The sequence below is a fragment of the Galleria mellonella genome, unplaced genomic scaffold (assembly GCF_026898425.1).
Source record: "Galleria mellonella isolate WM207_F2 unplaced genomic scaffold, CSIRO_AGI_GalMel_v1 utg270, whole genome shotgun sequence".
NCBI lineage: Eukaryota > Metazoa > Arthropoda > Insecta > Lepidoptera > Pyralidae > Galleria > Galleria mellonella.
Window position 1 is genome coordinate 1,357,190 of NW_026442062.1, and position 13,326 is coordinate 1,370,515.

Genomic DNA, 13,326 nt, shown 5'->3' on the forward strand with positions numbered 1-13,326 from the left:
AGTAATTTCAGCAATATCAACAATAAGTAGTTTCATAGATAAATATAGGTGCTCCCATAATGAAAGAAACACCATTATCTGATAAAAATTTAATGTCAATGGAGCTCCAGTTCGAACACCACGGATATACCAGATAACACTCTAACTAACACATTTTATAAGTTGTCAGTTCTGAATACTGTACCTTATAATTTCACTGGCATATTTCACTATTCAAACAGAAACACAGTCATGCAAATTTAACTGTTCGTTAGTGTAAACACGAGTGGGACAGGTAGGTACCCATGCAGACTACTATGTATAGTAAATAGTCTCTGATTGACTATCTGTGAACTCCAATTTGGTTTGTGAGGCAAAATATAGTGTGACAAAAGCAAGAATTTCAATTGGCAAATTTCGCAATTTCGACAAATTCTGAGCTAAGTGCGACTCGATACTGATAATGTTTGTTAGTGCTGCAATCCAAATTGATCTCTATTCCAACGCAATAAGTCTTAAAATTGATCTAAATGAGTGAATCCATTAGTTATTCGATTAGGTGCACTGATGTAACCGCTATAGGTATCCACAGATGAAACAACAGTTATGTAATTTTTAAATGTCATTATACAGTTCATGCAACTATTTTGCTGCAGCAAATATCTCCTAATTAACACAGATAAAACTTTACAGCATACCCAGAAAATATCCTTATTTTGAATTTAATTTAAATACTTTTATTTTAATTCTAGCACAACCAGTGATTTCAGAACTAAACTACTAATCGATGAATCGATTTTGACATTTCTATAGGATCAATTTGTAATTATATAGTTTCTAATAAAAAAGAGTTATCCAAATCGGTTTATTGCTGATGGAGTTATGAGGTAATAAAGATAAAAAAAAAATACAACCGAATCGAGAACCTTGTTCTTGTTGAAGTCGGTTGAAAAGTAAAGAAGTCAATTTATAGTTAGTTGTTTGATTATATCTATTTTTAATATTTTTTTTTAAAATTTGTGTTCACTTTTTAAGGTTATTTAAATATATGCGTTAGGATCATTTCAATATTATTCAGCGATAACACAGCAAGTTCATTGCTGTGTTATCGCTGAATAATATTGATGTGAAAATAATTATTCTATATAAAATGGGGGAAAAAACTCTAAAATTGTTATTTAAAATATTATAAACGTCAGTTAGGAGGTTTTGTTGGTTAACCGTCGATTTGATATGGAGTTCCTTAAAATTGCGTTCGCTTTTAACTGTCTACAGATATCAAACGTCCAGTGTTAAGTACATATTAATTTTAATATACATATGAATTACTTTAGTTAATTATTAATAATGTTATTAGTTGTTCTTTAAAGCATTAAAATAACATGGCTAAGATTGGAAACGTAAAATGGGCCTTGTTTTGAAATTTTTAAGTCATATTTAATATTTATTACGGTAACTGTTTATTATTAATAAATTAATAAAAAAAAAATCAAGTTCATTAGATACGTCATGGCAATGCTTATAGCTAACTTTTAGTTTTTACAGTTTCTTTTTTTTAAATACAAACATTATTCGATATTTAATTCTGTCGCTTTTAATAAACGTTTTAAGAAAAATTACAACTAGTTTATTGTCTCTTGGACTATCTTAACTTATTTATACATCTACTTATAATAATAATAAAAAAATATTGTCAATTTGTAATAAAATATAATTTATATATCTATCCTTTATTTTTTGTCAAGTAACATCTAAATGTAATTGGCAGAATTTTATAGTTTCTGTCTACAAAATCGTGTCTTTGATTTGAAATCGGCACACTTAGACTATATAGATGGTCTTCATACAAATACTTTGTCAAAAACAGGTCAAATATTTTATCTATATGTGCATAAATCGGGTTACCAAGTATTACAGTTAATACCTAAGAACAAGGGATTACATAGAAGGGATTATAAAATAAAAACTGTATATCATATGGTTGCCTCCTTTCTTCTTATGCAAATATAATTAGTAAAAAGAGGACGAAAGATACACCATCAGTTGCTATTTTACTCAATTTATAGCAGGCTAATGTATAGAAGATGAAAGAAAAAGCGCGTTTTGTTTCGATAAAAAAATAGCTGAATGTTCAATTAACTGATTAAATTTGACACGTTTTTGACAGTTTGACATATGTTATATCTATATAATTTAAGTTGGTACACAAATAAAAAGAAAAATTCACACGTTGGATCTTAATATACTCACAATTAAATTATATAGCAAATGGCATCTACTTTTTTTCTTACCAATGTCATAAAAATAGGATCTATTAATTTAATTTCTTAATAAATTAATTATTCTATTATTGTTTTATTACTTTCCATATTTTAATTAAGTCCATACTTAAGTAAGGGTCGGCAATCCTTCCTTTCCCGTGGGCATCGTTAGAGGCGACAAAGGGAATTCAATTTTTGAGAGATGAGCAGCAGCGTCCCTCTCAAAACATCACCAAAGCCTAACTGCGGTTGCCAACCCACTTGCCAAGTGTGGCAACTATTGGCATAATCCCCCAATCTATGGGGAGGCCTTTGTTCGGCAGTGGACAGGTAACGTCTGATTTGATTAATAGTCGGCAATCACTAAAATGGCACGACGCAGCAATCATTATTTGCTACACATTCTAATTGTTCAAAAAATAAATGTATAAATATATAATTTTCTGTATATAAATACACAATAAACTAGCATTTTGCCCGCTACTTCGTTCGCATCGATTTCAGGAGTAGGAAAACTAGTAAAATCAATCACTTCGACGTATCGTGATAAAACATACATCAGGTTTTAAGTCATATCTACATGAACACAAAGTTGAAAACCGTATTTAATTTAGCGCAAAATTTTTTGTGTAATGTCGGAACAAATATACAGATAGACAGACAGACAAAATTTCTGAAAAAATATTGTTTTGGTTACCATTGGCCATATTAAAACTTCTCATATTAGTTTTCCTTAAATATTTCTCATGGACGGAGTTTTTATTATTCTGTGTCGGAGCCACAGGATTTATCATACACGCAATAAAAATCAATTAAAAATGTTTTACTTACAATTATTAATACTATAGAAAATAAGACGCGATTATTCTGTATAAAATAATAAGGCTAAAGAGTCAATGAAAACAGAGATGACTCCAAAAATAGATGAATGGAAGAGAACACATAATACATTGATTCGAAATAAAAATAAGGAAAATAGTTAGAATTAAGTTAACATTACAAAATTTAGATATATAAAATAAACCACTAGGTGTTAATGCAACCTGAAAGAAAATGCTTGAAAATATTATTTTTACATGCAAGAAAACTTTATAGAAAATGATCAATGGTTCACTTTAGAGAAATACAATTCTATTTGTTTACGGTAAATTACTTAAACATTTTAATCATAAACAATACCGTTATTTATACTAACAGACAGTTATTTAAAGAACTTGTTAATCTTAGACCCTTTCTCTTAAACTTTAACGTAAATTCATGCTAAAGTCATTGACAATCTGAATAATCCTCTGTAGTAAAATCTAGTGACCGTTAACTCTAATATCGTCATAGTCGTAGAATACTGACGGATCTTTTTTATGTAATATTTGTCAGATCCGTCAGTATTCTACGACTATGACGATATACTTATGGTCAATATAACAGCAGTGATAATTTACAAATTCTGTTATTTCTTCATCACAATAAATTTCATATAATTGTTATGTTCGTCTGTGACGATAAAATATTAGAATTATTATGCACAACCGTATTTAGTGAAAATTATATCACAGCTCATAAAACTAGTGTTTCATTAATTGCTTTCATTGTACTATTTGATACACCTAAAACAGGGCTAGAATCGATGGTATTAAATTTGTGGATCATTCCCTGAATAGATACATAGGAACCGGCAAAGAGAGCGATGAGCGATATCATGGAAATGAAGACATTCTTCCAGAGGATCCAGTTGTAGGTGCCAAGACCTCGGTCCCAGTTGTGGACGGTGTCGACGATGGCGGGCGTCAAGAGACCGAGGCTGGAGAGGAAGATGGCACCGCAGAGACTGATGAAGAGCTCGAGATCCGGAAAGGCGGCAGCTAGGGCCACTGTAAACATAAAAAATTGCATTTTCAGTTTGTCTTTGTACGACTTGGAATGGTTGAATCTACTTGATTGAAAGTGATAACTGTTATTAATATACAAGATATTAATGTTATCTGCTGTTAGCATTACTAAGTTACAATGATGGCTGTGCAGTCCTGGCATAAAATAGGCCATCCCTTCCTTTTCCATGGGTGTCGTAAGAGCCGATTAAGGGACGGCAAGGGATGGGCAACAATACCCGTCTTAAATATTTCTAACGCCTAACTGTGATTGCCAATCCGTTTGCCAAGCATGGCAAAATTTACCAACTTATGTTCAGCAGTGGATAGTTAAAGGCTGATATGACGATGAATGATGCTATTCCTAAAACCAGGGATGATAAACTCCTAGCAGAAGAGATTTTACTATTTAAACAATTGAATTTAAACAATCATGACACTGCTTTAAGCCATATGCTTGAGTTGTTGTATAATAAATAATTAGATTTTAATTATATACTTATTCTATTATTTGCGTAATTGTAGATATGTGTCACATGAACAATATTTTTTTTTTGCATAACTTAGAATGGCAAACAAGCTGACGGCCCACCTGATGGAAAGATGTAACCGTCGCCTATAGACATGAGCAGTACCATGGACATAACAGAGTATACTGGTTCGTCCATGATACCCCCCATGCATTGCCATTCATGAGGATTCAGGTGTTATTCCTCCGTACCTAGTAAATTCACGCCATATTCCATCCTTCAAACCGAAACACAGCCATGCAAACACAACTGCTTCACGGTAGAAACACGAATGGGATAGAGGTGCCCAAGCAAACGACTTTTGTACAAAATCTCCCTCTGGTAATGTTACTAGCAAATGAACTAATAGTAACTTTTTCATGGTATTTCGAATGGCAAACGAGCAGGCGGTCCACCTAATGGGCAATAGCAACCATCTTCTATAGTTATGAACTGGAATTTCAAACAGAAACACAGCCATACAAACACAAGTGCTTCAACGCAGACACGAAATGGGACAGAGGTAGATAGAGAGGTCTTTTGTACAAAATTTGATATAAAGTCTGCTGTAGAAACGTTCACCATAAGACGAATCATACGCATGTGTTTTAGGTTATATACCTTAACCTTAGATTATATAGAGCATTGAGCCTCAAAAACGGGTTAAGTTTTTGTCAGCTAATTGTTAAATTAGCTGTCTCGTTTTTTTTATGAATGTTCTATATACTTATGCACATAATGTCTTTTGACATATCTATATTTAATTATTTGGTAAAATAAATGAGTTTTTGCGCATTAAAAAGATGCAAAAATTATAAGACAAAATAATGATAGAAGTTATAAAGGAACGACACATAACTATTTATCACGCGAAGTTGTATGAAAAAGTTGACCCGCTTTTCTCAAAGCATTTGTGTGGAGACACTCTATCTATATTATTTTATTTATTTATTTCAAGTAAACAGTTACATAGACAATATATATACTTAGTGCTGCGAAACTGCATTGCAGTTTGTCTGCAGCTTTGCGCTCTTGTACATACAGCTTTTAAACAATTATAAACTTATATCTTTATACATACATATACACAGATATGCATATATACACATACATATACATACAGACACATATGTATATACTAATACTAAATATAATCTAAGATGATAACATTACCTGAACCGACAACAGCAGCGGTGCGAATAGAGATCTGCGTGATATTGTGGTATCTAACGGAGATACTGTTGTGCAACTGTCGCCATATCATCTCCATGGGCACGTAGAATTGCAGGCTGTATGTGAACAGGATGGCCAGCGCCATGAGGATTTTGGCACTTTGGGCCAGGCTGAAAGCGAAATGGATATTTCTTATTAAATAAAGAACTTAGATAAATTTCACTTATAGCAGGGGTCGGCAACCTGCGGCTCTTTGGATGTGATGCTGCGGCTCTTTAGTTCCGTACGCAAATACGAGTATTTTGCAAAAAAAAATTCTCCTGTATCGATTAGAGAGGTTTAAGTACCAAACTTTATTTATACAAGTACTATTTATAGTAGGCAAAAAAAAAAAAAGAATTGTGGCTCTTAAAATCTTTGAAATTTAGTAAATTGTAATTCCGACTCAAAAGGTTGCCGAGCCCTGACCTATAGACATAAACAGTAATATGGATATTATAAAATACATAATAATAACATTAATATTATGTGTCCAAATCCATTATTTTTAAAATATGGGAACAATATGAGAATTTATCCTTTCATACAAAAAAAAACATCCAAATCGGTTTATAATAATAATAATAATACTTTCTTTATTATAGATTACAAAGATCCATTTTTGTTAGTAACAATTGACTTAAACTATGTTAGTTGAAAAAAAAAAATACAAAATTCATTTTATGGCCCCTATAATAATTTTGACCCACAATGAGAGGACCGGGCTATCGTATTTATTACACAATGCCCATAGAACGCTGTTACTGCTACCACGCAATCGGTATAAAAGAGATGCAATCCTGATTATAACTGAGTACTGAGGTATCAAACATAAAAAAAAAAATATAACCGAACCGAGAATTTTCTTTTTTGAAATGGGTTGAAAATACCATAAATGTACCTTGTAAATTAAATAAATATAAACAAAACATATACCTTGTAAATTAATTAATTAAAAATACCATAATGGTAACTTTATAGATATAAGTTTAAAATAATCGCTAAAGTATTTTGCCTCTGAGTCTTTCCGGATAACCCAAGACCTAACAACCGTAATCACATAAGACCCTAATCACGCAAACCTTTGTCATGTACATATATAGTAAAATTGCTTTTATAACTCTTGTGCTGATCGTTGAAACCAGATTTGAAAGTCTTTTTAACCGACTACAAAAATGGCGGTGGTGCACAATTCGGTTGTATTTATTTTTAGGTTTTCTACCTCAGAAGTCTGTTACTATTGATTTATTGATATTTTGTTTTTCAATCGATTTTAAAAAGAAAAATACTTGTTTGTAGTTTTTTACTTTTTTGGGAAATTATTTTTCTGTCTGAAAGGTTATAATTACAGATTAGTGTCAGAGAAATTTATTAAATTCGGTTTAGTAGGTTAGTTTTTTAATTAAAATAACAAATTTTGCCCTAAATAAAGTAATTGTTTTTATTTTGTGGACAAAAATCTATTATCTTAGATGTCTGTTATAGAGTCTACATAATGAGCAAAAGTCTTTTTTTTTATACAACTTAGAATGGCAAACAAGCTGACGGCCCACCTGATGGCAAGTGGTAATCGTCGCCTATAGACATGAGCAGTACCATGGCCATAACAAAGTATACTGTTTCGCCCATGATACCCCCCCATGCGTTGCCATTCCTGAGGAGTCAAGTGTTATTCCTCTGTACTCAGTAAATTCACGCCATATCTCACCCTTCAAACCGAAATACAGCCATGCATTACAAACATACATAAAGACAGAAAAAAATATATATTATTTTGGCATCTATTGGTCTTATTAAGACACTCCATATAATTTTTTCTTAAATATCTCCCATGTACAGTACATTGTACACTTATTTTTTTTTAAATTAGTAGTAATAAAAGTAATAAAATTAGATTTAAAATTGCCAGAGTTACTCACATTTCGTCTTGCGGTAGATTCAAAGTGACACTGCCTCTCACATCATCTCCGTATTTGATGTATCCGAAGAAACCCACAATCCCATATAGAGATATTACAACGGTCATGGCCACATTCAGGACTCCGGGGCATCCCAAAAACTGTTCTGGTTTGGCCATTTCATTCTCGACAGGCATCACGACTCCGATGCCTTCCATTGCGAAAATAACCGTGCTGTGAATAGAATAAAGTTCAATTTAGTGTAACGCACAGGTCTGTGAGAAACAATTAGGCGCGGAATGTCTAAATGAGGAATACTTTTTACGAAGGCAATTCATGTTTTTAATTGGGACATTAGTGTTAATCTTTATTTTTATCGCGTTAAGGTTTTGTTTCGTAGTACTTTTACAAGAAATACAGGTTATCTTAAAAAAAAATACCCAAACAATTATGAAGCACCGGTAATTTTAATTTACACAAACACTTTGTATTTCGTATATTGACGTATATTCGTCTGTATAGTTTTTGTTTGTTTATAAAATTCTATAGTGTCATACAAACTTAGAGATAAAGACAATAAAAAGGAAAATCACTTTTTGACCGCCAAAAAAATATCAACCTATAGAAAAAATAATTCTAAAGAATGTGTGACGAAAAAGGTTTTTTCCGACCAACGTTCATTATTCTTTAAGTGTATTGTTGAAAAAATCCATAAGAGGTATGCGTTATGGCGCATAAGTTACATTAGACAATATTAGAATTAATATATTGAGGTTTTCCAAGAGTCCACAGCATGGGGTTCTTCAATAAAGAGGTAGAGATTTTTCAGAGCCGGCAATGCGTGCGTACTGCTCCTGGTATTGCAGGCGTTCATAGGCTACAGTAACTACATTCTTCACGACTCTGGAACGCGCTTCTTGATGCCATTAAGAGACTACCCACTAAATCGTCTTTAAAAAAAAACGTTTACGCTAACTTTTTTACTTTATCCGAGCAGTAAGTGCTTTATATTATTCTCAATTTCGTGTATAATATAGTATATGTCATATATATGTAAGTATATTTGTTATTCATATAGATTTATTCGTTTATATATGTAATTTTAGTATGTATGTATATCAATAACTAGTAGTACCGCATTCGAGTATTCTGACACTACCCTATGGTTGACTGGGAGAGAATACTTTTAGCATTAAGTCCGCCATGTACACATATTTGTACTAATGAATAAATAACCGCTTACCATTAAACGGGCTGTGTGCTTGTTTGCCAACTCAATGGAATAAAAGTATATAATACATACTGTAGATAAGTTTATAAAGATACTTGTTTGCCATTCTAAGTTGCATTTAAAAATCTTGAAAAAACGTTTTTGGTCAAAGCCTTTTTTGTCAGGTAGAATATTGGCTCTGCTTGACAATAGATGGCGTAACAAATAAACTAAAATATGAAATTATGATTAGATACTAGTCGATTTTCTAATAACAAATGGATTTTTTTTTATGTAACTTAGAATGGCAAATAAGCTGACGGCCCACCTGATGGAAAGTGGTAACTGTTGTCCATAGACATGAGCAGTACCATGGACATAACAGAATACACTATTTTGCTTTTGATACCCCCCATGCGTTGCCATTCCTCAGGTGTTATTCCTCTGTACTACATATTTCATTTTACATTTCACAGCCATACCCCACCCAGCCCGCCCCACCCAAACCGAAACACAGCCATGCAAACACAACTGCTTCACGGTAAAAACACGAATGGGACAGAGTTGCCCAAGCAAAAGACTTTTGTACAAAGTCTCCCACCGGTCTAGAAATATTATTAAAATATGATGTGATATGAAATGTATTTCAAAAATTTTTGAATGACATTTTTCGAATCCCGTCCGCTTCATAATTTTTTAATCATTTTATACTTGATAAAACATTATTTGCATGTTTTAATTTGTAAGCACAAGTAATTAATAATATCATTTAAATAGCTATTTACCTTATAAATAGAGGCCACTGTGTAACACTAGCAACCATCTCCCTCTCAGCGGGGTTTGGTAGTCCGTTGAAGATGTAGTACATGGTGATTGCGAAACAGATGACCAGAAACACGTTGGCGATCGCCGAAAATGGTACCAGCCATTTGAGGTTCCGTATTTGGCAGATGAGAACTAACGGCACTAAAGTCAAAGCGCAATAGGTCTCGACGGAGAGCTTGTAATCTGGTATGTATTCATCCAGGACCTGAAAGAATTGTTACGTTCTTTAATTAAATTGAAAAATTTTTTAGCCGTCATTTCTATATGTATTCTTTATTAAACTTATAAATTAGGTACATTGTTAATGCATTTATAAATATTGTGAGCAAGGGTGGACTTATCTTTGACAGAGATCTCTTCCAGTCAACCCAATACAGTTAGTAAGTATGTCGTAATTTCGTTTATGAGATTGGAATCTTAGATTATATAGATAGTTTCTATACAAATGCTTCGAGAAAAGCGGGCCCACTTTTTCATACAATTTTGCGTGATAAATAGTTGTGAGTGATTCCTTTACAACTTCTATATTTATTTTATTTTATAATTTCTGCATCTTTTTAATGCGTAAAAACTCATTTTATTTATTAAGTAATTAAATACAAATACGTCAAGATAGATTATGTGCGTAAGTATATAGATCATTAATAAAAAAACGAGTCAGCTAATTGTCAAATTAGCTGACTCAACAAGTTGACCCGTTTTTGAGGCTCGACGTTCTATCTATATAACCTAAGACTGGAATATATTGAATAAATAGTAACCTACGTCATTTTTCATCCTAAATAGTATGTGTTTACAATATTTAGATGAGCCGTTATGGCCAGTGTTGCCAGCTTGTGTACTTTTTGCGTTTTGGGTAAAATTTTTTCGCTAAATTTTGAAGAATAGTGAAATGTACTTAGATAATTTGGGTAATGTTTTGAACAGTTTTGGTATTTATAAAATATATAGAGGTATATAAATACAATAAAACATAGAATGAAGGTAGCAAAACAAAGGATAGGATTATTGAGAATTGGTACAAGTTTGTGATTGGGTGAAAGTCCCGGAAATCGTATCAGTTTGGGGTAAAAATATCTAAGTTTGGGTGAAAACGATAATTCAAACCTAGCAATCCTGCGTATGGCATTTTTTTCCTGGTCAATAAACATATATATTAGTAACGTGGACGAAATAGCATCTAAAAACTGGTCTTTTATGTCTTTTAAATATCTAAATATTCTACTATACTACTATATAGTTGTGTTTGCATGGCTGTGTTTCGGTTTGAAGGGTGGGATATGGCGTGAATTTACAAGGTACAGAGGAATAACACCTGAATCCTCAGGAGTGGCAACGCATGGGGGGTATCGTGGGCGAAACAGTATACTCTGTTATGTCCATGGTACTGCTCATGTCTATAGGCGACGGTTACCACTTTCCATCAGGTGGGCCGTCAGCTTGTTTGCCATTCTAAGTTGTATAAAAAAAAAATTAATCACTCCTAGTAACAAACATCCTAATATCTTTATGGTAAAACTCCCCTTTTATCTAAATAAATATGCTTTGTTAATATAAATTATGAAACCAATTTGTGAAAGGTACTAGGTAAATACGGAAATTATTCATTAGTCAATAAATAAAATATTGAGGATCCCTTAAGCTATTTATTATGTAAGCCGCTAATTAATTCAGCCACGCTAATTGCGAATCCTGATTTAATAATTGACTAATGACCCATCCCGGTTTTGTACGAGTTTAAATTAGATGTATTATTATTGTACGTACTAATTTTTAGTATAAGAATAAATCGTACACTATTTTAAAACTTTGTAATAGTCATAATTGTTGTTGTTTTAAAATTCGTTCAAAATGAGCAGGCAAAGAGCATGGCCCATACAGCCTAGTCATAAATTATTATCAGTTCTTCATGAATGGAATAGATGTCTGAATTTTTTAATTGAAATTAAAAAAAAAATGGGGAGAAAAATATTTCATACACATTTTATATTAAACTTTATAGGAGTTGTAATTATCAAGCGTCAGAGTTCTTCATAAATACAATTTTTCTCATAAGAAGTAATAGTCTTAATTCTTATGCATTCGGTGTTTTTTTTTGACATTTGAAAATGGCGCCATAGAGCCGACATATTTTTTTTTTATTTGCTTTTATATGACTTTAGACATAATGGTATGGTAAGCTCGCCTGCGCCATTTGTATACGCTGGCGAAACACCAGGGTAGGATGATAGGTGACGATGAAAGCAGGTCAGTTTGCCCATCGTGATGAATTCCACTAGAACTAACCACGATGGTTTCCAGGGGGAACCGCGTGGAGGTCGACCTGATAGAGTGTATTGCTAGCAATGGGTCAGACCCCATTACTAACAATCCCTTTCCCCCGGACTTTAGACGGTTAACTACAGTCTCACTTGATGTTTAGTGACTATGTGGTCTAAGATATTACATGTAAACTCAAATAATGCCTATTATCTCTAGCTTTGAAAGGCTCCATGTTAAAGTGATCTCGAAGCACAGACGCTGGAAGACAATTCCATTCCTTGGCTGTTTGTATAAGAAATGATAAAGGCAAGTGTTTGGTGCGAATAGGTGGAACAGCAATTAAAACGATACATCCAATCTGTTTAAAAATTTAAAAACTATGGTGGAATAAAAGAACTCCTTATAAGATATATTTATCACGTTCTCTCTCATGTTATTTGATATTATATCCCGTACAAGCCCCAAGAATTTTTAAAAAACTCAAGGTATAAGGTTTAACAATATAAGATATTTAAATCAAAGAAAATTGAAAAAATCACCTCTTTGAAGTTTTCTGCAATGAAGACCACGTAAACACAAAGGGCAGCCAAGTATGTGCAGGTCAGTGCATAATCCACGAACGTTCTGTAAATTAAACATTGTGTTTTTGTATCAATAATTTACATTATGGATGCTATGATCGTTGTTTATGGCAGTCTATGGGAAAGGCCTATGTTTAGCAGTGGACAGGAGGCTTGTTTGAATTAAAGCGTTTGGCGTTGCATTGTTTCTATTTACTTTAATGGGAGAAAGGCGTGATAGATATATTGGTATGTATGTAATTTGTAAGCAATATATACCATATAATATGCCTATTTATATTATATCAGGAAAAACAGTACTCAATTCAAATAAAAAAAATAATTCTAATTATTTGCAACATTGATAAACAGAGCGTTTTATTTGATTAAAAATAAATCGTCAGCTTTGTTCTTAAGTGTCAGCTATAGGTTAAATTTTTACCTAAGAACAGAGGAATAACACCTGAATCCTCAGGAATGGCAACACATGGGCGGTATCATGGGCGAAACAGTATACTCTGTTATGTCCATGATACTGGTCATGTCTATAGGCGACGGTTACCACTTTCCATCAGGTGGGCCGTCAGCTTGTTTGCCATTCTAAGTTACATAAAAAATACCTTATTAGTATTAGTCGTTAACTGTCCACTGCTGAGCATAGCCTCCCCATAAGGACGGTTTTGCCAGTTGTTGCCACGCTTGGCAGTCACTATTAGGCTGTGATGATGCTTTAAGGACACCGCTG

General features: G+C 32.9%; 1 protein-coding gene across 1 annotated transcript in view; it reads right to left on the reverse strand.

Moving 5' to 3' along the window:
* Positions 1 to 2,236: 2,236 nt before the first annotated feature.
* The window catches only part of LOC113523359 (proton-coupled amino acid transporter-like protein pathetic), a 59,583-nt gene continuing 48,493 nt past the window's right edge, over positions 2,237 to 13,326 (reverse strand). The window contains exons 6-10 of the mRNA XM_052895310.1: positions 12,561 to 12,645; positions 9,720 to 9,964; positions 7,746 to 7,958; positions 5,788 to 5,957; positions 2,237 to 4,108 (exon numbers count right to left, since the gene is read on the reverse strand). Of these exons, the coding sequence (XP_052751270.1) occupies positions 3,795 to 4,108; positions 5,788 to 5,957; positions 7,746 to 7,958; positions 9,720 to 9,964; positions 12,561 to 12,645 (1,027 nt within the window). The 3' untranslated portion in view covers positions 2,237 to 3,794. The remainder of the gene's footprint in view (positions 4,109 to 5,787; positions 5,958 to 7,745; positions 7,959 to 9,719; positions 9,965 to 12,560; positions 12,646 to 13,326) is intronic.